Source organism: Pygocentrus nattereri, chromosome 19 (assembly GCF_015220715.1).
Source record: "Pygocentrus nattereri isolate fPygNat1 chromosome 19, fPygNat1.pri, whole genome shotgun sequence".
Classification (NCBI taxonomy): Eukaryota; Metazoa; Chordata; class Actinopteri; order Characiformes; family Serrasalmidae; genus Pygocentrus; species Pygocentrus nattereri.
The window spans coordinates 27,619,370-27,644,828 of record NC_051229.1 but is presented as its reverse complement, the minus strand read 5'-3'; the positions used below and the strand labels follow the sequence as shown (position 1 = coordinate 27,644,828).

The 25,459-nt window shown below is 41.2% G+C and overlaps 1 protein-coding gene across 2 annotated transcripts in view; it reads right to left on the bottom strand.

Annotated features, from left to right (window-relative positions):
* Positions 1-23,025, bottom strand: part of LOC108435729 (probable G-protein coupled receptor 83) — a 30,957-nt gene extending 7,932 nt beyond the window's left edge. For both annotated transcript variants that reach the window (XR_005131849.1, XM_017711746.2), the window contains exons 1-3: positions 22,547-23,025; positions 14,301-14,426; positions 1,866-1,999 (exon numbers count right to left, since the gene is read on the bottom strand). Coding sequence is in view for 1 of the 2 variants with exons in the window: in XM_017711746.2 (XP_017567235.1) it covers positions 1,866-1,999; positions 14,301-14,426; positions 22,547-22,978 (692 nt within the window). In the remaining variant the exon portion in view is untranslated. The remainder of the gene's footprint in view (positions 1-1,865; positions 2,000-14,300; positions 14,427-22,546) is intronic.
* Positions 23,026-25,459: the final 2,434 nt, after the last annotated feature.

Below are 25,459 nucleotides of genomic sequence, written 5' to 3'. Positions count from 1 at the left end.
GGAAGAGTAGGGGGCAGTATGGCTTCTGTTGCTTCGTTGGACCATAAACCTAAAGAAACCTGTGGCTGTCCAGATGGAGCTGTCCCACTTGGGCTACTTGCAGTCTTGTGACCTTTCTTTACATATGACTGCTGTGTCTCATTCCCCATCACGGCAAAGATGAGCCTTTATTGCTTGCGATGAAGGCAAGGACCAATCAGAGTGCATGGTTTTGCTTACAGTAGGGCAACGATTACTCCATTCAAATCGACATTCCTAATGAATAATGCCTGGTGATGCCATGTTCATCACTTAAGCTTACGTTCACCAGCAGGTCACCATAAAGCTGTGCTGAATATTGTGTAATATTATATAATCTCATATATGTATATTATATATGTTGTGAGTCTGAACACGATCTCCGCGATGAGCTACAGGCACTCAGCTTTTGACCGCACCCGAGAGTGTCCAGGGTTTCAGATAAGGCCATGTTTTCATAGGTAATTTAGCATCATGTTCCAGATACATGGCCACATTCATGTTCCATCATGAATGAAACAACATCAGCAGGTAATGTAGAACAAATTATTTCAATGATTGATTTGATTTACAGGGGCATTTCATAGCCTGTTTGAATCATCTAAACCAATCATCTAAAGGCCTGTTATCTCCGTTTTTTACCTTATTCTCTGCCCCTCAGCTACACTGACCAAACAGGTGAGTGAAGAGGACACACCCAGCAGCATGTGACGGGGATGGTAGGAAAACAACCCACAAGGGAGGACACCGCACTTTCACACAGTAGTGTTTATGATCTTTATTTCTAGGATTTTTTTATGATATGTATCAGCAGAACAATAAAGGCCATTTCAATTTCAGCTCTGTTTCCTTCAGTTCTGGGCTCACGGCTCTGTGTTGGTTTCTGTTCCTCGTTTTCATATTAAAGAATTGACACTCACCATTAAAACAAAATTAGTTTGGAATGGTCATTTCCCTGGATCAAAAAGCCTCTAACACCATGTGCTAAGAGCAAGCCAGCACTCAAATGTAATCGCATCACAAAGCTTTCGGTTTATTCTGGAAACCTTGAGTCAAATCGTAAACAAATCACAGACCAGATCAGAAAATCCACAAACCACCAATCAGAAAACAGCTGCTTTACTGACGGAGCTGTCCTGCCATGGTTTTTATGACAACGATATATTGAGGTGTATAACAGGCATCTGGACCTTGATGATGTCACCTACATGCAGTCTCGGAGGATGACCGCAGGGCTTAGGGCTCCACTGGGGACAGTACTCTTGGCGGTGGCGTACAAGCGAAAGAGGGAAGAACCAGATCAGTTAGATTAGTTAAAGAGCTAGTTTCAGAGCACATTATCTGTGAGAATTGAATAAAATGATAGATTTTCTTTATCTGGAACAGCCAACCAAACAAATCCCAGACATATATTACACCCCACAACCTCCACTTGGAAACCGAATCCAATCCCAATGGATTTTTCAGAAAAAGAAAAAACAGGCGAGTGCTGAGAACTCAGCAAGTTCAAAGTCCCCCTCTAATTCTTTAAAAGCAGGCAACGGGAGGGAAAGTAGATCAGACGTGACTGACTTCTAAGTGTTTGTGCAAAGGCTCTAGCTCTCTATAACTACTGGCCTAATAAAACGAACACTTTTCTTCTCCTATGAATAACACAGCACGCTCTTCACTGCTTTCAGCCCATTCTGAAACCCCCTCTGCTCAGCAAGGCATCTATGATTATTGATAGAGCCAGTATTGGTTGCTATTTGTGATGTCTCATGCAAACAGATGGATAGTTTGGGGAATTCACTCGCGCAGGCATGCGCACCCACACCACCATGCACACACCTGAACATGTGATGTACCTGTACACAAAGGTGAACAGCTTCTGGAAGATGGCGTGAGGCAGCGAGAAGCAGGTGGCCATCAGCCAGATGAAGACGATGCACACCACACCCTGGCCTGTGCACATCCGTGGCTTCAGAGGGTGAAGTATGACCTGCACACATGCAACGGTCAGCAGTTAGACATATACACACATTGCAAATGAGCCATACATGCTCCGCCCACAAATGCATTCCTTCATGGCTACTGTTGGTAGGTTGCACAACCAATGATGGTTAGAACCACCACCATTGTGCAGGACACCCAAGCAGTTTTCTACAGTTCACTATTTCACATGTAGTCACTCTGAAACACAGAGTTACTGTATGGAGCTGCATTTAATGCATGAGAGCTTCTATATAAACCACTGGAAGAAAGTTTGTGAATGAACTTTTAGTTGGTGTGACAAAGCTAGCTAATAACACTGAGATAGTGAAGCGGCTGTAGACTGTTAAATAACTGGGTTAAATAACACTGAATGATGGAAGGCTGGAGGCTGTTCATGCTCTGTTTAAGCCAGTGTTAGTTTTGTTTGGTTGTTGTTGTTGGGTTGTTTAAACAGCAGGTGGTTGCTAGGGTATCTTTAGATGGCTGCTATTTCATTTCAGGTGGTTGATGAGACGTTGCTTGGCCGTTATCTCAATCATTTGCTAAGATGTCATTGTTAGACTTTCCCAGGTGGTTGCTAAGGTCTTAAAATAATTGTTATAATATCCCAGGGAGTTGCTAAGATGCGTGTGAGTCAGAATCTTTGCGAAAACTGCTTAATTGTGTTTTAAGAGGAAGTTTTTTTCTTAGCAACGGTTGATAAACAAGGCCCAATGTGATTCGCCCTTTTGTGTTCCCTGTGTTGGATTGAGTCGGGTAGGGATCTGTTATCCCTCAAACCAATCAGATTTGGAGTTTTCTTCAGCAGCTCTTTTACATACACTCTCAGAAATAAAGGTCACCGGGGTGGTTCCCTCAAGGGTCCATCTGTTACGGGACAGCAGGGAGGCGGACCCAAGTGCAGAACTGAAAAGAAAGTAAGGAGATTTATGGGGGCAAAGGAGCAAGCGTTTCTGATGTTGCAAATCAGGTAACCCAGAGCCGGGTTCGAACCGCTGCTGTACCGATCGGCGGTCCGTGACGTTACCGCTGTGCCACCAGGACACACAGGAAACCCTGGTTGAAACCCTTCAAAGAAGGGAAAGAAAAAAAAAAGGGCAAGAACCTAGAACAAAGGAAAGCAGCGTGCTCAGACAAAGGCTGAGTTAGAACGGAGAAAAAAAAGATAATGAGAACACAAAAGACACTGCCACCGTGATTATGACGGGGAGGCTTTATGCTTCCCTTCACCTTTTGTAGGGCTTGGCCTCTTTTCTCTTTTTTTCCCCCCTTTTATGAGTAATTTGGGAGCAGCTACTCTCTTCTCAGCCCTCTTCTCTCTTTTTGGTTTTGCTTTTCTTTTCTTGGACTAAAGTACCGTACTGGTCACCCCTCTACAAAGGTGTGACAAACATTGCTGTTTGCCACAGCTTTAAGTAGGGGAGGCCACAGGTGTGTCAGGTTAGCATGATTAGTCCGTGGCTCCTCGCTGCCATCGCCCTCTGCTGGCAGCAGGCGGGGCTGGCTGCATCCTTACAACTACCATTAGTCAGCAAACATAACTGAACCATAATCCACTGAAATGATCTGTTCTGAGCTGTACTCCACACACCCCGCTTCGCCTCCAGGCTTTTATTCTACTGCTCTGTTTTAAAACATTCGGTTATGAAGAGGAACAAATACCAACTTTTCACCAGGAAAAACTCATTTAAGCTTCACAATCAGACCTTAAACCCACTGCTGGAGCTTTGAGGGAACATTTACACTGTTTGTACCTCGATGAACGAAAAATGTACCTGAACAGAACCTTTACTTCTAACAATGTAGGCACTGCAACACATGCAAACTCGTTTTAGTTGCGCGTGACCAGAAAGCAAGCTAGACAGCTAGAGCTTTAAAAACATCTCTTAGGCTAACTGGAGTAAAATCACTGTAGAGCATGGCTTTAATTACTTTATTTACGAATCGGTTACAAGAAAAAGCTTGTGTGCAGTGCCAGCTTTAATAAGGAACAGCTCTACAATTGTATACTGGTGAAACTGGGCTTTATAGAGCAGCTTGTTGACAGAGCTGGATGTCTGAGTTGCAGGGCAGAGTGTGCAAGTAAACTGAAATCTTTCTGCATATTTAATGGCTCGTCTAATTTGGCCAACACATGCTCATGTTGTTTAAGTGTTCTGATGCCTATTTTAGCCCCAAGCTGCAGTACTGGACTTCAGCAAATGCCAATGTTTGACTGATCAGCACATTCTTATTCATGCAAACTGATGACACTCATCCCTGCAGTAGTGTAGTCCCTCCAGTTTGACTGTAACTCTTAATCGCACACCTCACAAAAGAGAGTCTGACTTCTGCCAGAAAACAAAAGCTTAAAAAGTAGAAAAAAGTCTGTAGATTGGGGAAAGTTGATGTTGGTATGGCTACGCCGTTATCAGTCACTGTCTGGAAGCTTCATTTCCTTCATTGCTTATGTTTTTTTTTCTCTTTTAATCTTTTTTATTAACCACCATGTCATACACTCTTAAAAATGTGCTTCTTCAAGGGTTCCTTAGTAAAGAAAATGGTTCAATATAGAACCACGAACACTCAAATAACCCTTTGCCAGATTAAATGGCTCTTCAGATTCATGAAGAATGTTCTATATTATAACGCCGGGGAGCGAGAAGGGCGGACACATACGCTGAGATAAGCGACTTTTATTAAGGGCAAATCCAGGATCGTGGTCATGACAGTCCAGGTTCATATAGCCAGCATGGATAGATTGAGGGACAGACATGATGAAATACAAACAAATCCAATCTATACAAACAGCACGTCAGAACAGGCTTACAAACAACTCAAACATCAAACAAAGACCAACACAGACCAGGGCAAACACGGGGCTTATAAAACACATGGATAAGGAGGGACAGGCGGAGAACAGGTGGCAACAATCAGGGGTGGAGTCACAAAACAAGGGGGCTGGACAAAAAAGCACATGGACGAAAAAACTAAAACAAAAAGCACATGGACAGGACTGGGAGGGGCCAATCGTGACATATATATGCTTCTATATAGAACATTTTTGAAAAGGGTTCTAGATAGCATGAAAAAGAGTTTTTATTGTTTTGATTTCAAGCATCTTTAGAGCTGAAAGCCCCTTTTAAGGTTGATCAGGTGCAGTTGTTTTCTTTGCTGTTGTACAACTGGATTAAAATATCATACATATCAAATTCATGTTTATAAATGACTTAAAATTTAACTTTATGAATGTTTTGATTTAGCCACTTAAAGCTAGAATTGTTAATAAGGATATATATATTATAGCTCTGTGCAAAAAATCTGAGACTACCATACTGTATCATTTTTCATAGTTATTCATTTTATTTTTAATATTTTACCAAAGTTTCAACCTAACAAACGCTGGTGAGTCATTTTAGCTGCCTTCAGTTTCTTAGGTAGAGTCTGAGCTTCTGAATGTCATTCTAAATAGCAATATAATAATAATAATAATAATAATAATAATAATAATATTAATAATAGATAAGTAGGTCGGTCCACTTGGAAAGTTTTAACCTTCTAACGGTTATTATAAATAATGTTATTGATCAAATAAGCAAGTAAGACAGTTTACAATGGATCATTGACCTACTTTAATGTTCTAAATGTCATAATAATAAAAAATAATAATAATAGTAATAACACCAAGAATAAATAACACCTCCCACTAACACTCCAGGACCCCAATTCCCTTTATATGACCACAAATTCTCAACCACTCATCAGTTCACCTGATTATTTATTGTTGACACCTGTTGTGATGAATATTTATCACTGTTGTTGAAAGAAAACCTTGTATCTCCATTTCTGACGTTTTCAGTTTTTGACAGGATTTGAAAATATCTGTTACCCTTTACATTGTGTGTAAATTCCGTGATGAATGGACTAAAGGAAACAGCCCAAAATGACTTGGAAAAAAGTCTGGTTCCCTTGACTTACATTAAATGTAAAGTAGATTTTTTTCCTTTTCCTGTAAATTGACCATTTTGGAGATACAAGGTTTTGTTCTGACAACAGCGATATGCATATTTGAGCCTGTATTTTAGCCTAGCCTTTATTGCCCTGTTTGCCAGTGTATCGGCCTATCACAATTCTGGATTTGCCCTTATTGAACGTTTTTGAACACAGTCTGCTCTGTGAGCGTCTGACTCTTTCACAGTAAATGAATCGATGGCCTATTTTACCTCCTGCTGACATATTTCACACAATAAAGCACCAGCATTCATTCATCGATTCCATTTGTAATCAGTGTGTGTGTCGACTCTTTGCCTTTATTACAGCTCACATTCTTTCAGAGCTGATTCTTTCAGGGATGTTCCTCCACAACTTCAAAATTCAGTCAGCAGTTGGGTGCATTTTCTGCTTCTTGCTTCTTGTAAGAACACACCGTTGTACTGAGAAAGAGAGCAAGTAGCTTCTTTGTTTGATTTGCCATTGTTCTTCTTTTTTTATAGCATTTTTTTAACTCTTGAACAGCTACGCATCCTTTCAGACCCATAGCGCTGAGTCATCTTCTGGCAGTGGAAGGATGGACAGAAACACCTGTGGTGTCGTGTTTCATCTCTCAAAGATGAAAGCTTTAAGTTTGTCTGATGGCGAATGTTTTGGTGTCTACCAGGTTTTGCACAGTTGTTACTCATTTCACTGTATTTGTAAGTCAATTATATTTTATCTCCATAGATATATCTCCTAAAACTTAATAACTTTATTTGACTAAAAATGTATCGCTCTTCCATCAAATGGTACAAATCAAGTCAATTCGACTCAACTCAACTTGAATCTACACACTTTTGGTACCAGCCCCTTCATTTCCCCCTGCAGATATCTCTATAATCACATTGATTATAAAATCCTATTACTGACCTATAAAGCTCTAAACGGACTCTAAACAGTACCTGAGTGACCTTCTCTCCCACTGTGAACCATCACACCTACTTAGATCACAAGGTGCTGCTCACTACTGGAACCTAGAATTAATAAAGCTCCATCAGGGGGAGAGCTTCTCATACAAAGCCCCCCAGCTCTGGAATAACCTTCCTGTTAATGTTCGGGACTCAGACTCAGCCTTTAAGTCTAGGCTAAAAACTTGTATAGTGGAGCATTTGGTTAGTCTCCCTGTCAGGTCTAGACCTGCTGGAATTTCTGCTGCTCTGTTTTACTGTAATCTGTGGTCAGCCACTCTTTACAGAACTGACAAGATTCAAGAGTTTTATTGTCATGTGCACAGCAGAGCAGGCAGTTACACTGTACAATGAAATTCTTACTTTGCTGTTCCTCCAATCACCAAATATAATCTTAATGCAATCTTAGAATAAAAAAATAGAAAAGTAGAAAAATAGCAGAAAATATAAGAATAACACTAAAAACACTAAAAATAGTAAGTAATAATATAATAGTAATAATAGTAGTAAAAAGTACAGTTTTATGTGCAAAGTTGAAAGAAAATGAAATGCGTAAGTATGAAACTGTGATGTAAACGAAACAACATTTGTTCAGAGGAGACTGCTGACAAAAACAGAAGATGCTGGGAAAAATGACATCAGAGTTCAGATGACAAGATGACTCTGGCTCTTCAAGGGTGACGCAAGAGGCTGTGCTAATCCAGAAGCTAAACGTTATCATATCGCTGGTGTCACAAAACACAAAACCTCGTATCTCCAAAATGGTAACTTCACAGGATAAGAAACAAACATACTTTACTTTCAATGCAGGTCAATGGAACCAGACTGAGCTGGTACCATGCAATGGAAAAGCAGCCTAAATGCTCTCTTTCATAGGAAGGTTGCACAACCTTTACACACCAACTGGTAACTATTCATCAACTATAAACCAGCATAATAAACCCTGCTAAAACCTAATGACTGCACATCTGAGGAGGGACAGCTGGATCAAATATTGACAACTGTTACATGTACAGACATCTGAGCTCAGTGATAATCTCACGAGACAGACAGTCTCAGAGTTAAGAGGTCACTGTTGCCCAAACAAAAGCTGGTGAGTAATTTCTCATTCTACCTGGAAGAACTGCTAACACCACCAGCTACTGAACTCCTCATTCTACCTGGAGGAACTGCTAACACCACCAGCTACTGAGCTCCTCATTCTACCTGGAAGAACTGCTAACACCACCAGCTACTGAGCTTCTCATTCTACCTGGAAGAACTGCTAACACCACCAGCTACTGAGCTCCTCATTCTACCTGGAGGAACTGCTAACACCACCAGCTACTGAGATTCTCACTCTACCTGGAAGAACTGCTAACACCACCAGCTACTGAGCTCCTCATTCTACCTGGAAGAACTGCTAACACCACCAGCTATTTAGCTCCTCATTCTACCTGGAGGAACTGCTAACACCCCCAGCTACTGAGATTCTCACTCTACCTGGAAGAACTGCTAACACCACCAGCTACTGAACATTGGCCTGCCTTCTACCCGGTACTGCCTGGTCTTGTTACTTCATTCTGCTTTTCCTCTTATTATAGTCTCTTTATTGTATTTGCTGTAACACCTAGCCTATCATGCATTTCCTGTTAAAAATCCCATTGGTTTGTTGTACATTGTTGTTTGTCATTTGGTTACATTCTCAGTCTCATGCTCCCAAGCCTCTCAGTAGGCATTTATTTGGAGATGTGGTTGTATCTCATGGCAGCAGTACACTGGATTTCAGTTTACTCCCCAGAGATGTTTCATCCTACTGGATCACCAAAATTGTAGGACCTCCTTTCATTCAGGTTTCTCATCTTACTCAACTCTACTCACTTATGTTACTGGAGCAGCTGTTTGGTTCTCACTGTTTACATGTGGACACACTTTCTGTGAAAGATAATCAAATGGATTATTTTGATACTGCTCTCAAGCGTATATTAATTATTCTTATGTTACTTATCTCTGGTAATGTCCATCCAAATCCTGGACCTGCTTCAGTTGACCTCACCTCATCTCAATTGCAATTCTGTGATTGTAAATCATTGGGTTTTCTACATTTGAACATCTGTAGTCTGTTAAATCCAAGGCACTTTGATAATTTAAAAACGTTGGTACATACTTCTAACCCCAATGTTTTAGCTATCTCTGAATCATGGCTCAAGAAAAGTAATACTGATCTTGATATCTCGATGCCAGGCTTTAATGTATTCCGTCAGGATAGAGCCACCAGGGGCGGTGGTGTAGCTATGTATGTTAAAGACCATCTGCATTGCACTGTTGCTCTTTCTAAGTCAGTCCCCAAGCAATTTGAGTTGCTGGTGATAAAGCTCAAACTCTCAACATGTTTCTTTCTTACTGTCGCTGTCTGCTACAGAACACCCTCTGCTCCAGCCTCTTCACTAACAGCCCTTAGTGAACTCCTAGCACCCTTTATCACCTCTGAATTTGTTCTTCTGGGTGATTTAAATTGGGATATGATCAATCCCCCTGAAATAGTTCAGCAGCAATTTGATGCTTTAAATCTCTTCCAAATTATATCTGAGCCTACCAGACCAAACCTTAAATCTCATTCTTCCTCTACACTTATAGATCTCATTCTCACTAATACCCCTTCTAACTATCAAGCTGGAGTTTTCGGCCAAATAAGTGATCATTGTGCTATTGCTTGTATACGATCGGGCTGTTCTGTCAAACGTTCACCGTTGATCCTGACAAAGCGCTCATTGAGGAAGCTGGATATGCATTCCTTTCTTCTAGATGTTGCGGCAGTGCCTTGGGAAACAATCAATTCTATGCATTCCTTAGATGATGCCTGGTCTTTTTTTAAGAGTAAATTTAGTCTGCTCATAGATAAACACGCTCCTATGAAAAGATTTAGGACTAAAAATCGTTATAGTCCCTGGTTTTCCAATGACCTGGCAAAGTTAATCCATAAAAAGAACATCCTTTGGCAAAAAGCCCGTTCCTCTCAATCTCCTGCTGATTGGCTTGCCTTCAGGCAATGTCGGAATAAAGCAACACGAGCAATCAGGAATGCAAAAATTTCCCATTTTAAGGAGAAATTTTCTACTTGTGGCTCTGACGCAAGGAAGTTCTGGAAAACAGTAAAGTCTATGGAAAACAAACTTGTTTCCCCCCACTTGCCAATGTCCATGGTATTCAATAATGTTGTTGTTAGTGATAAGCCTCGTATGGCTTCACTTCTTAACCATTATTTTATTAATTCAACCAAACCTTTTACTCTCCCCGACCCAGTCGCTGCTTTGTCAGTTGCTCAGCCTTCCTGCTCCAGCAATGCTGGTTTCTCTTTCAAACCCATTTCTATATTAGAGGTGCGGGATGAACTCACTAAATTAAACCCAAATAAATCGGCTGGCTTTGACGGACTCGATCCCATGTTTTTAAAAGCATCTGCTCACATCATTGCTGCTCCCATTACAAAAATATTTAACTTGTCTCTACAGCTCTCTGTTTTTCCCTCTGACTGGAAATCAGCCATGATTTTTCCCCTTTTTAAAGGTGGCTCTGTTTCAGACCCCGACTGTTATCGACCTATTTCTATTTTACCATGCTTAGCGAAAATCTTGGAGAGGTTGGTTTATAAACAGCTAACCCATTTTCTTGATTCAAATGATATCCTATCTGACGTTCAATCTGGTTTTCATGCTGGTCATGGATGCTTGACTGCTATTACAAAGGTCCTTGATGACATTATTACAGCATTGGACAGCAAAAAGGCCTGTATAGCTGCTTTTATTGACCTGGCCAAAGCCTTTGATTCAGTTGATCATAGGATCCTTCTACGTCGACTTTCCAGCATTGGTCTGTCTACTACTTGCTGTGATTGGTTTGCCAGCTATTTATCTGAACGTGTCCAGCAGCTGAAAACAGAAAACATAGTGTCAGAACCATTAACCATCTCCAAAGGTGTGCCTCAGGGCTCCATCTTGGGACCAACTTTGTTTTCCATCTACATTAATGATGTAGCCAAAGTTGCTGGTAACTCTAAAATCTATCTATACGCTGATGACACCATACTTTATTCAGTTGGCCCATCACTTCATTCTGCAGCATCTACACTTCAATTGAGTCTCACCTCAGTAGAGCAGTCCTTTCATAACCTTCATCTCCGCCTTAATACTAATAAGACCAAATGCATTATCTTTAGTCGAAAAAAAGATGCTGCTAACCCCCCCAAGATCAGCTGTGCTAATGGCATTACTTTGGAATTTGTTCAATCTTACAAATATTTAGGCATCTGGTTGGACTCGTCTCTGTCTTTCTCCACACATATCAATAACCTCCAGAAGAAAGTCAAAGCTAGACTAGCTTTTCTTTTTCGTAATAAAGCCTCTTTTACTTATGCAGCCAAGCTTACTCTTGTTAAAATGACAATACTTCCAATTTTGGACTATGGTGACATCATCTATAAAATGGCATCATGCACTGTTCTTCGAAAACTAGACACACTTTATCATTCTGCCATCCGCTTTGCCACTAATGCACCTTTCAATACTCATCACTGTGATCTCTATAAACTGGTGGGCTTGCCTTCACTTCATACTCGGCGGCTCCATCATTGGTTTCACTTCATCTACAAGACGATCTTGGCCATAACACCACCATATCTGTCGTCTCTTCTTCACGTAGCCAATAATAAATATCGCACAAGGTCAAGTGAATACATCAAGCTCACCATTCCCAAAACCTGCAGTACCTTTGGCTGCAATTCCTTTCGTTTTTCAGCAGCAAATGATTGGAATACTTTACAAACCACCCTTAAACTTGCAATTTTAACACCTCTTACCACTTTCAAGCATACAATTAAACATACAATAGTAGACTGTTGCTCTTGTTAATAATCATGGATAAAAATAATGCATATACTCATACATACTCATTTTTCTCTATCCTTACTCCTGCTTTTTTCATATTTTTTGGTTTGTTTTATGTAAATCTGTATTTTTTTGTTTGTTCTGTTATGTTTTACTTTTGGTATGTATACTTGTTTTTGTATGTATCTGTTTTTATGTGCCGTGGACCTATTTTTATTGGGGCCTTTCGGCCAGGTCATGTTTGTAAATGAGAACTGGTTCTCAAACATTTTACCTGGTAAAATAAAGGTTTAATCTAATTTCAGCACCACAGTGCTGGAAAGCTCCCAGTAACATTCACGGCACTTGGCAGACGCTCTTATCCAGAGCGACTCACAACTTGACCACAGGTAGGCGAATGTGGTGTGAGGAGTCTTGCCCAAGGACTCTTATTGGTATAGTATAGGGTGTTTTCCCAGGTGGGGATTGAACCCCAGTCTACAGCATAGAAGTCAGAGGTGTTACCCACTACACTACACAATAACCTTCAGCTTCTCAGGCAGAGTCTGATCTCGGATGGATGGATGGATGGATGGATGGATGGATGGATGGATGGATGGATGGATGGATGGATGGATGGATGGATGGATGGATGGATGGAACTTTACTGATCCCAGAGGGAAATTGTGGAGCTTCTGAATGACATAATAATAATAACAACAACAACAACAACAACAATAATAAATAAATAATAAGTTGTTCAGTTCGTAGTGCCTGTTTTAGCATTCTAAGTGTCTTTATAAAAAGCGTTTATGATCAAATAAGTAAATAGATAAGTGACTTTACACGGGATCTATGGCCTATTTAAACATTAGAAATAATAATATAATAATAAAACATATATATATAAACAAGTCAGTTTGCAGTGAATCCATGAGCTGTGGGAGTTGAGCTCCTACTGACATCCCAGACTGCACTTCACACAGTAAATCAACAGAATCCATTCACTGATTTATTTAGTAACAGGGCTGGGCGATATGGCAAAAAAGTCGGATCATGATACTTAAAGAAGTTTTCTTGATATGCAGTATATATTTTATGACACCTGATAAACTGGAAAAGACAGATTAGTCCCACATTTAAAAGCTACTGTCATAAACTACGAATGATACAACAATTTAGACTAAAATTTTCACATTTTGTGCCGCGCTAAATCCGGTGAAACGGCCAAATATACTCTCTTTATAATCCAACTGGTTTTAGGTACAGTTGATACGCTCAGAAAAGCCTACTGTGATGTCATTTAGCTCAATGATAAATCACCATATTGCCCAGCTCAATGTGCAGCACATCTATAGTCCAGTGAAGTTCATCCCTCAGTAGATCCGTCGTGTTGTGGAGGCTTTGAAACAGTTTTTTATTACATATTACAGCTCAGAAAAGGAGGGAGGTTCTGTGGAAAGAACCTGATTCTGATCTAAGTAAAAGAGAATATAAATTTATAATTGATGTTACTGTTCATTCAGGTTTCAGGGCTTAAAAAGATGCTTAAAATATTAGGCACAGCTAATTTAACAAAAGTCAGAATTACATAATGACCTAAGATTAAACAACACTGTTTCATAGTCGCTCTACATCTGTAAAACAGCTGTAAAACCAATTTTCAAACCAATTTTAATATTAAACAATATTTTTAAGAGGTTTAACTCAGTAATTTGTATAAAACAGATTTGTGTTTACTTTTCATCTCATTAACATTATACTATGTTTAAAAAACATTAAACTGCTTCTTTTGGTCGAGGCTCATCAGATTGGAAGCATCTCGAGGCCTGAGAAGGCGAGTCATACTCACTCACTATATTTCATTAATTTATTAAAAATGTTGTTTATCAAGCAGCTCAACTTCTATATTTCACCAGTGTTTTGTGTTTTAATGGCCGGGTAATAAAGGTTTTGTCAAAATAATGCCACAAATATCAGTTTTATTACTGCTTTAAAATATTTCACAAGGTCACCTGACCAACCACAAGTCAGTTCAATGTCACTGGAGTCACCTTCACTGGTGTTACACCATACTGATGCAACACTAGTGACTGTAAAGCATGTTTGAATTAAGCTCACCTTTCTGCATATTTAATAATAGGAGATGTTAATGGACATATTCAGATTATTTAGTTTTGGCAAGAAAGAAATTTCATTCAATTTAAAAATATAGCCACCTGAAGTCCAAACAGAGAATGACCCAATCTACTATGTAACTATGTAATTACACATTAATAACAGTGTAACAAACAAAATGAATGGCAAAAAATGTAAATGAAGGTATTTTGCTCTGTAAAACAAGACCATGCGTACAATAATAACTTAATAATAAAATATTTCCTCTTCATCTTACAAACGCAGACTGAGTAGTACAGACTGAAAGTTTAGAATCTGCACTGTCAACAGAATTACGACTGCTACTAGCTGGAAAAAAACACTGACATTAAATTAAGATGAAGATTCATCTCTCCAAATAAATTGATCCATAGCTATGAAAGTTCTTTACCTGTCGCCTGTCCAGCGCGATAGCGGTCAGCGTCAGAGTGGACACATGAAGGGAGCAGTACTGCACAAAGCGGCTAATGTGGCACATTCCTCTGCCGAACACCCAAGTACTGTTAACAAAACGCACCTGCAGAGCAAAACAGCAGTTACTGTCCATGTCCTTCAAGCATTTGAACAAAACATCAAATCACTGATAAACATCAAATCACTGCTTCAGAGAAAAACATGCTTAGCATAACATCAAACTGATGGTGGTCTCTCATTCGTCATCTTTAACTGCTTAGTCCAGATTGGGTCACGGTAGCAGCTGGGAGACCACAGAATCCCACCCGCCCTTTCCGCCACAGTTTCCGCCAGCTCATTCCGGGGAGTCGCTTCCAGGCCTACTTGGAGTTATAATCCCTCCAGTGGGTCCTAGGATGACCTCAGAGTCTTGTCCCATTAGGCCGTGCCTGGTACACCCCAACGGGGGCCGTCCAGGGGGCATCCTGATCAGACACTCGGATCTACTTTGAGCTCCTTCTGGATGTCCAAGCTCCTCACCGTCAGTAGAGCGCAGCCCACCACCCTGCAGAGAAGCTCATTTCTGCTGCTTCTATCCTCAATTTCCCACAGCTCATGACCACAGGTGAGGGTCAGAATGTAGACCGACCAGTAAACAGAGAGCTTCACCTTATGGCTCAGCTCCCTCTTCACCACTACAGTCCGGTACAGTGACCCCATTACTGCTGCCACCGATCTTATCATTCCACTTCCCATCACTATGAACAAGACCCCAGATACTTAAACTCCTCCACCAGGGGCAGCTCCTACGCCCTCACCTGGAAATCACAGACACACTAAATGTGCTCTGAATGTAGGACATCAACCCCTTCAGTTCTGTGAATGGGTTTGGTGGAACAGGTCGACTAATCCTGAGAACTCGCTTTCTGCTTGGAGTTATAAGGTTCTGTCTGGCGAAACAAGAAAAGAAGCAACGATTTTCAAGGAACACAAACAGCATATACTCATATTTTGTTTAGAAAGCTTTAAATTAGTGTTACCAATGTCTGCATGCCCCAGGAAGTTCAATGTAATGTTTTCTATGGCATTTTAATTACATTTTATTTTTTTATTTATCTTTAAGGGCTTGTCTTTCCTATGAAGCCCCGCTGGTGTCATCCTGTATAAATAAAAATAATGCATGGCCTGGGAACAAGATAACTAAGTCATGGCCATGACTTAGTAAGGCATGGGGATGAAATCCTAACACAAGGCCATGACTTAGTCAGGCATGACCTTGTTACCCTGCCTTACTAAGTTGTGGTCATGACTTAATATTTCATTCCCACTCTTTAGTAAGGTTTGGCCATGCATTATTTTCATTTATACAGGGTGTATAAACGAAAGGGCTCCATTCTTTCCTGTTTTAGGGTAAATAATATTTTCTCATGCAAAAAAGTTTTGCAGATTAAGTATAAAGGTCAGCTCTACATTTGTTGTTCAGTGCAGAGGTCAGTTTTAGGAACCATTAGTTTAAGTTTCCTTTCGTCAGACAGAAATCTGTCACACTGTCATAGCCGGTCAGTGTAGCCGGTCAGCGTAGCCGGTCAGTCTAAAGGCAGTGTGAGGTTTTGTTTTATATTACAAATCAGACTCTAATGAGCCAAAATACTTTAATTATGGGAGAGAAAAGAAAAAGAAACAATTAATGAATGAATGAAAATGTTTATGTTGTAATTAAGAGCCGATCAATTCAAATGTTTACTACTTAATTACCTTTAAGTCTTAACCTTTTATAACATATCTTCATGTTTCATAAAGCTTTATAAACTTTTCCCGCAGTCACTGGGCAGAACAGCAACATGACAAAGAAGCAGAACCTGATTGGTCCTCTTGTGTGTATGCAAAGTGCTGATTGGCTCACAGACAGAACATTATTTTGACTTAGTTTTTGTTTTTTAGATTAAGACCCGATCCCATTTCTTAACTTTAAGAACCCCTTGTTTGCAAGGGTCTCCTAGAACTGAGCTGCAGGGCAGTGGTTGAGATCTTCCTCTGAAATGAGACCCTCTAATAAAAGAGCATCAGTTCATTAACAGCTACTAGCACCGCTCTGTAGGTGACAGCAGAGGCGGGGAAAGTTCAGCTCCTCACTGCTGGACTTTAGTTACATTTCGGGATCATACGCCTTCAAAGGGGGGGGGCAGTTATTTATTATCACCCCCCAATTCTTCAGTGAAGCTGAAGCTGAAGAATATGAAGAGATTCCCCATTAAACATGCAAAACAGAGGGGTAGGGCTGACCGGTAGGGACGAGGGGTAAAATGGGACTGGGCAAAAAAAGTACACAACTCAGTGATTTGGTGGACCCACCACATCATTGTTTTTAAATCAATACAGCCATAATTTACATAAAAATACCAGATGTTTAAAATATTATAAGTGTCTAATGTAGAGTTCTCCTTTAGCAGCTGTAGCCAGTCAGCAGCCTGTCCATATCCACACACACACACTAACAGCAGGCCATGTAGGAGGAGAACAGAGTGAAGGACACAGCACCTCCACACTTTTACTCACCGCAGGTTCAGCCCAACACCAGATGTGTAATATAAGTGTGCATGGGGTGAACAGAGTGAAGACCCTGAAAATGGGTTATTTTATATGTTCTTCCCAGAAAATGAGCAAAGACCAAGAATCTGAGGATGAAATGATAATAAATCACATTATTTTCCTTACCACACAAGGGTTAAAAGGGAATTTCACCACTTTGCATACATTCCTGCTTCATTCAGTATTTAAAAGTAAAGTGACTCAGAGCGGTTCTGCTCTAGAGTCAGAACAGTCACAGTGGTGGGACGCCTGAAGAGTTTAATGCCTCTAAAAGCTCCCACAAAAAAAAAAAATGCATTGAAATGCTCCTAAATGCCCTGCCTGATGCCACAAACACTGTTTTTGAGATAAAATTTTGGCCTAGAATGTATTTTTAAAAATCTATTCATGGTGGAGAGATACATGCAGGGTCTTCTAAGGCAAAGTCCTCAGTAAAAGTTACTTTTTCAGATGTTCCACTTCTTTCCCATCATCAGCATTATATATAAAACCCCAGAAGACACTGTAGGTTCCTCAGTAGGTTGACTGGTCAGTTTTGACACTAAAATAATAAATAAACTGGCTAGCTTTGTGTAAACATCATGACCCAAGTGTCACCACCACTGTAAAGAAATCTGAGTTTCTCAACAAACTGCTCTGATAATGAAAGCATGTAAAAACGGGATCCTGCAGATATTCAGAAAAGGTTTATCCTCTTTTTCTACCAGAACAGCTAAACAACCCCACAACCACAGCAGGCTCGCGCCATCATCGTCCTGTGGCGATCTGGCCACAGCAGGACTGACACAACTGATTGTCTGTCTCTCTCTCTCTCTCTCTCTCTCTCAAACACACACACACACACACACACACACACAAACAGCCTCTCTCAAACACACACACACACACACACACACACACAAACACACAAACAGTATCTCTCAAACACACACACAGTCTCTGTCTCTTAAACACACACACAGTCTCTCTCTTAAACACAAACACAGTCTCTCTCTCTCAAACACACACACACAGTCTCTCTCTCTCAAACACACACACAGTCTCTCTCTCTTAAACACACACACAGTCTCTCTCTATTAAATACACACACAGTCTCTCTCTCTTAAACACACACACACAGTCTCTCTCTCTTAAACACACACACAGTCTCTCTCTCTTAAACACACACACAGCCTCTCTCTTTTAAACACACACAGTCTCTCTCGCTTAAACACACACACACACAGTCTCTCTCTCTCAAACACACACACAGTCTCTCTCTCTTAAACACACAGTCTCTCTCTCTTAAACACACACACAGTCTCTCTCTTTTAAACACACACACAGTCTCTCTCTCTTAAACACACACACACAGTCTCTCTCTTTTAAACACACACACAGTCTCTCTCTCTTAAACACACACACACAGTCTCTCTCTTAAATACACAGTCTCTCTCTCTTAAACACACACACACACAGTCTCTCTCTCTTAAACACACAAAGTCTCTCTCTCTTAAACACACACACACAGTCTCTCTCTTTTAAACACACACACAGTCTCTCTCTCTTAAACACACACACACAGTCTCTCTCTCTTAAACACACACAGTCTCTCTCTCTTAAACACACACACAGTCTCTCTCTCTTAAACACACAAAGTCTCTCTCTCTTAAACACACACAGTCTCTCCCTCTTAAACACACAAAGTCTCTCTCTCTCAAACACACACACAGTATCTCTCTCTTAAACACACACACACAGTCTCTCTCTCTTAAACACACACACACAGTCTCTCTCTCTTAAATACACACACACACAGTCTCTCTCTCTTAAACACACACAGTCTCTCTCTCTCAAACACACACACATTCTCTCTCTCTTAAACACACACACACAGTCTCTCTCTCAAACACACACACAGTCTCTCTCTCTCAAACACACACACACAGTCTCTCTCTCTTAAACACACACACACAGTCTCTCTCTCTTAAACACACACACACAGTCTCTCTCTCTTAAACACACACACAGTCTCTCTCTCTCTTAAACACACACACAGTCTCTCTCTCTTAAACACACACACATAGTCTCTCTCTTAAACACACACACACAGTCTCTCTCTTAAACACACACACACAGTCTCTCTCTTAAACACACACACACAGTCTCTCTCTCTTAAACACAGTCTCTCTCTCTCTTAAACACACACAGTCTCTCTCTTAAACACACACAGTCTCTCTCTCTCTCTCTCTCTCAAACACACACACCGTCTCTCTCAAACACACAGTCTCTCTCTCTTAAACACACACAGTCTCTCTCTCTTAAACACACAGTCTCTCTCTTAAACACACACACTCTTTCTCTCAAACACACACACACACAGTCTCTCTCTAACACACACACACTCTTTCTCTCTCTCAAACACAAACACACACGGTGACTGTTTCTCCAACACAAACACACTCTTAGGCACACACTCACTCTTTCACAAACACAAACTCTTAAACACAGACACACACTCTTAACCCACACACACTCACACTCTCAAACACAAACACACTCTTAAACACACACTCACTCTCTTTCTCAAACACACACTCTTTTTCTTAAACACACATTCTTAAACACAAACACACACTCTTAAACACACACACTCTTAAACACATACTCTCTCTCTCTCTCAAACACATACACACACTCTCAAACACACACACTCTCTCTCTCTCTCTCAAACACAAACACACACTCTCTCTCTCTCAAACACAAACACACACTCTCAAACACAAACACACACTCTTAAACACACACACACACACACACTTAAACACACACACACACACTCTCTCTCTCTCTCAAACACAAACACACACTCTCAAACACAAACACACACTCTTAAACACACTCTCTCTCTCTCAAACACAAACACACTCTCTTAAACACACACTCACTGTCTCTCTCTTAAACATACACTCACCCACTCTCTTTCTCAAACACACACTCTCAAACACACACTCTTAAACACACACACACACACACACACTGTCTCTCTCTTAAACACACACACACAGTCTCTCTCTCTCTTAAACACAGTCTCTCTCTCTCTTAAACACACACAGTCTCTCTCTTAAACACACACAGTCTCTCTCTCTCTCTTAAACACACACAGTCTCTCTCAAACACACACACCGTCTCTCTCAAACACACAGTCTCTCTCTCTTAAACACACACAGTCTCTCTCTCTTAAACACAGTCTCTCTCTCTTAAAGACACACACACAGTCTCTCTCTTAAACACACACACTCTTTCTCTCAAACACACACACACAGTCTCTCTCTAACACACACACACACTTTCTCTCTCTCAAACACAAACACACACGGTGACTGTTTCTCCAACACACACACACTCACTCTTTCACAAACACAAACTCTTAAACACAGACACACACTCTTAACCCACACACACTCACACTCTCAAACACAAACACACTCTTAAACACACACTCACTCTCTTTCTCAAACACACACTCTTTTTCTTAAACACACATTCTTAAACACAAACACACTCTCTCTCAAACACAAACACACACTCTTAAACACATACTCTCTCTCTCTCTCAAACACATACACACACTCTCAAACACACACACTCTCTCTCTCTCTCAAACACAAACACACACTCTCTCTCTCTCAAACACAAACACACACTCTCAAACACAAACACACACTCTTAAACACACACACACACACACACACTTAAACACACACACACACACTCTCTCTCTCTCTCAAACACAAACACACACTCTCAAACACAAACACACACTCTTAAACACACACTCTCTCTCTCTCAAACACAAACACACTCTCTTAAACACACACTCACTGTCTCTCTCTTAAACATACACTCACCCACTCTCTTTCTCAAACACACACTCTCAAACACACACTCTTAAACACACACACACACACACACTGTCTCTCTCTTAAACACACACACACAGTCTCTCTCTCTCTTAAACACAGTCTCTCTCTCTCTTAAACACACACAGTCTCTCTCTTAAACACACACAGTCTCTCTCTCTCTCTTAAACACACACAGTCTCTCTCAAACACACACACCGTCTCTCTCAAACACACAGTCTCTCTCTCTTAAACACACACAGTCTCTCTCTCTTAAAGACACACACACAGTCTCTCTCTTAAACACACACACTCTTTCTCTCAAACACACACACACAGTCTCTCTCTAACACACACACACACTTTCTCTCTCTCAAACACAAACACACACGGTGACTGTTTCTCCAACACACACACACTCACTCTTTCACAAACACAAACTCTTAAACACAGACACACACTCTTAACCCACACACACTCACACTCTCAAACACAAACACACTCTTAAACACACACTCACTCTCTTTCTCAAACACACACTCTTTTTCTTAAACACACATTCTTAAACACAAACACACTCTCTCTCAAACACAAACACACACTCTTAAACACATACTCTCTCTCTCTCTCAAACACATACACACACTCTCAAACACACACACACTCTCTCTCTCTCAAACACAAACACACACTCTCAAACACAAACACACACTCTTAAACACACACACACACACACTTAAACACACACACACTCTCTCTCTCTCTCAAACACAAACACACACTCTCAAATACAAACACACACTCTTAAACACACACTCTCTCTCTCTCAAACACAAACACACTCTCTTAAACACACACTCACTGTCTCTCTCTTAAACATACACTCACCCACTCTCTTTCTCAAACACACACTCTCAAACACACACTCTTAAACACACACTCTTAAACACACACACACACACTGTCTCTCTCTTAAACACACACTCACCCACTCTCTTTCTCAAACACACACTCTTAAACACACACACACTCACTGTCTCTCTCTTAAACACACACTCACCCACTCTCTTTCTCAAACACACACTCTTAAACACACACACACTCACTGTCTCTCTCTTAAACACTCACTCACTCTTTCTCAAACACAAACACACTCTTAAACACACACACACATACACTCTCAAACAAACACTCACTCTCTCAAACACACACAGACACAATCACACACTCTATCGCTCTTGAATACAGATAAAACTCTCGCAGACACACTTTCTTTAACACTCTCTCTCTCTGTCTCTCTCTCTCTCTCTTTAATAAACACTCTCTCTCTCTCTCTGTCTCTCTCTCTCTCTTTAATAAACACTCTCTCTCTCTCTCTCTTTAATAAACACTCTCTCTCTCTCTCTCTCTCTTTAATAAACACGCTCTCTCTCTCTCTCTCTCTCTTTAATAAACACTCTCTCTCTCTCTCTGTCTCTCTCTCTCTCTCTTTAATAAACACTCTCTCTCTCTCTCTGTCTCTCTCTCTCTCTTTAATAAACACTCTCTCTCTCTCTCTCTTTAATAAACACTCTCTCTCTCTCTCTCTCTCTTTAATAAACACGCTCTCTCTCTCTCTCTCTCTCTTTAATAAACACTCTCTCTCTCTGTCTCTCTCTCTCTCTCTCTTTAATAAACACTCTCTCTCTCTCTGTCTCTCTCTCTCTCTCTCTCTCTCTTTAATAAACAATCTCTCTCTCTCTGTCTCTCTCTCTCTTAATTTCTCACTCCTCACCAGTGTGAAGGGTGTGTTGAGCAGGGTGATCAGGATGTCCGCTATGGCCAGGTTCACTATGAAGAGGCTCGTGGCGGAGTGCATGCGCTTGTTTTTCATCACCACGTGGCACACGAGCGTGTTTCCGAACAGCGAGATGATGATGATGACGCTATAAGCCACCACGAGCAGCGCCTTCACCGTGGCCGCGTGCTGAGACTCCGCGCCCTCGCGCTTCCTGCCGCGCGCCAGAGAGCGCCAATCCGCGAGCGCGCTCTCATCCAGCGCGAACGGGCTCGAGCCGTTCCCCTCCAGCAGCAGATCGTCCGCATCCAGCGCGGACGCGTTCTGGACGTTGTTATTGTAGTTATAATTACGCTGCACGCGCGACGTCCATCCGTGCGCCACGCTCACGTGCGCCAGGTGCGCCAAGTACGCCGCGTGCAACAGCATCGTCCGCTGCGCGTGAGTTCTCCGTGCTAGGTGTCCGGTTGGCGTGGCATGGTGCGCGCGACTGGCCCAGCTGCTGCACGAACGCCGCATTAAATGCGGCGCGTGCTGTTCTGCGATTGGCCAGGCGGTTCTACCCGAGCTTCTATTGGCCAGCATGATCTTTTTTCATAACGTCCTCACAGATCTCTACATTTACAGTCATCCATCCATCCAGCCATCCATCCATCCATCCATTTTATCCAAAGTCTCTTACAATCAGGCAAAATACACGGACTCAAAACCTAACCCTAAACCGCATTCTGGCCCTCATCCTAACCCTGAACCTCACCCGTAACCCAAAATATAATCCTAATTCTCATCCTGACCCTAACCTCAACATAACACCCTAATTCTTACCCTGAACCTCAACCCAAAACCTTATCCTCACCCTAAACCTCAACATCAACCCAAAACTTAATACTAACTCTAAACCTCAACACAAAACCTAATCCTCACCCTAAACCTCAACCCAAAACTTAATACTAACTCTAAACCTCAACACAAAACCTAATCCTCACCCTAAACCTCAACCTCAACCCAAAACATAATATTAACTCTGGAACTCAACCTCAACCCAAAACCTAATGCTCACCCTAAACCTCAACCTCAACCCAAAACATAATATTAACTCTGGAACTCAACCTCAACCCAAAACTTAATGCTCACCCTAAACCTCAACCTCAACCCAAAACATAATATTAACTCTGGAACTCAACCTCAACCCAAAACCTAATGCTCACCCTAAACCTCAACCTCAACCCAAAACCTAATCCTCACCCTCAACCTCAACCCAAAACCTAATGCTCACCCTAAACCTCAAACATCAACCCAAAACCTAATCCTCACCCTAAACCTCAACCTCAACCCAAAACCTAATGCTCACCCTAAACCTCAACCTCAACCCAAAACCTAATCCTCACCCTCAACCTCAACCCAAAACCTAATGCTCACCCTAAACCTCAAACATCAACCCAAAACCTAATCATCACCCTAAACCTCAACCTCAACCCAAAACCTAATCCTCACCCTAAACCTCAACCTCAACCCAAAACTTAATACCAACTCTGGAACTCAACCTCAACCCAAAACCTAATCCTCACCCTAAACCTCAACCCAAAACCTAATCCTCACTCTAAACCTCAACCTCAACCAAAACCTAATCCTCACCCTAAACCTCAACTTCAACCCAAAATTTAATTCTAATTTTGAACTTCAACCTCAACCCAAAACCTAATCCTCACCCTAAACCTCAACTTCAAACTAAAACCTAATCCTCACCCTAAACCTAAACTTCAACCCAAAATTTAATTCTAACTTTGAACTTCAACCTCAACCCAAAATCTTATCAAAATATCGATATCTTGAGGTGGATGTGCTACAACAGCAGAAGACCACACCGGGGTCCACTTCTATCAGGTAAGTACAGAAAGCTGGGGCTGTCATTAAAATCATTAAAAAAGCACTGCTCACTGCTGCTCATCTCACTCTGTCTGAGGACCTGGAGTCCAGCCAGTTCAGTGCAACTTTGGCTTATTTTTGATATAAAAGTGTGAAAGTTTTAAAGTTTTTTTCCCCACATTTCAGATGATAAGCACACACCTCAGATGCCCTTTATGTGCAACTTACTCTTGAATGCTCTTGGCTAGAGCTCCAGTTCTTACTCTACAAGCACTCTATGAGAAGATGTCCTGGGATCGATCACAGTTCGTAGCTGTTTAGTCACAGTGTGCAATCGAAAGAAATCGAACAGAAAGTGGCTCACAGAGATGAACTGGACTTAGAATTTTAGCTATATGAAAACAATCATCATTTCCCTAATTATACACCAGATGTTTAAAAGTACCCAGACTCCTCTTCTAATTAGTGAATTCAACTACTTTAAAACTCATTGATTGCTGACAGGCAAACACACAGCTTGAATAATCTCCAGAGTAAAACACTGCCAGTTGATCAGGATGCTATGGAGCAGCAGCAAGAGTCTTAGCTCAATACTTGGCATCAGCTAGAGGGGAGTAAAGCCCCCCAGCACTGAGCCGCGGAGCAGTGGACTTGTGTTTTCTTAAGTGATGGAACTCCATCCAATACCTCTGGGATGAGTTGGAGTGATTCAGAACTGACCATCCAACATCAGTACCTGACCTCACTGATGCTCAGTCAAATCCTCACATCCTCACAGAGGCCATAACCGCAGTAACTGGGGAACAAAATCTCCATTAATATCCTTGAAACGGGAGAGCAGGTGTAATATAGTGTATTTTATTTTTCAGTTAATCCCTAAAGGTCCATCTCATCCCACACTTCAATTCCTCACTCTCACATCTTCATTACTCACATACTAGCTTCACTGCAGTGAAGACGGCTGAATGGACAGATGGTTTCTCTGGTCAAAACTCCAGATTTGCTATTGCTACATATCGCAAGTGTTACACACTTCGCTTTATA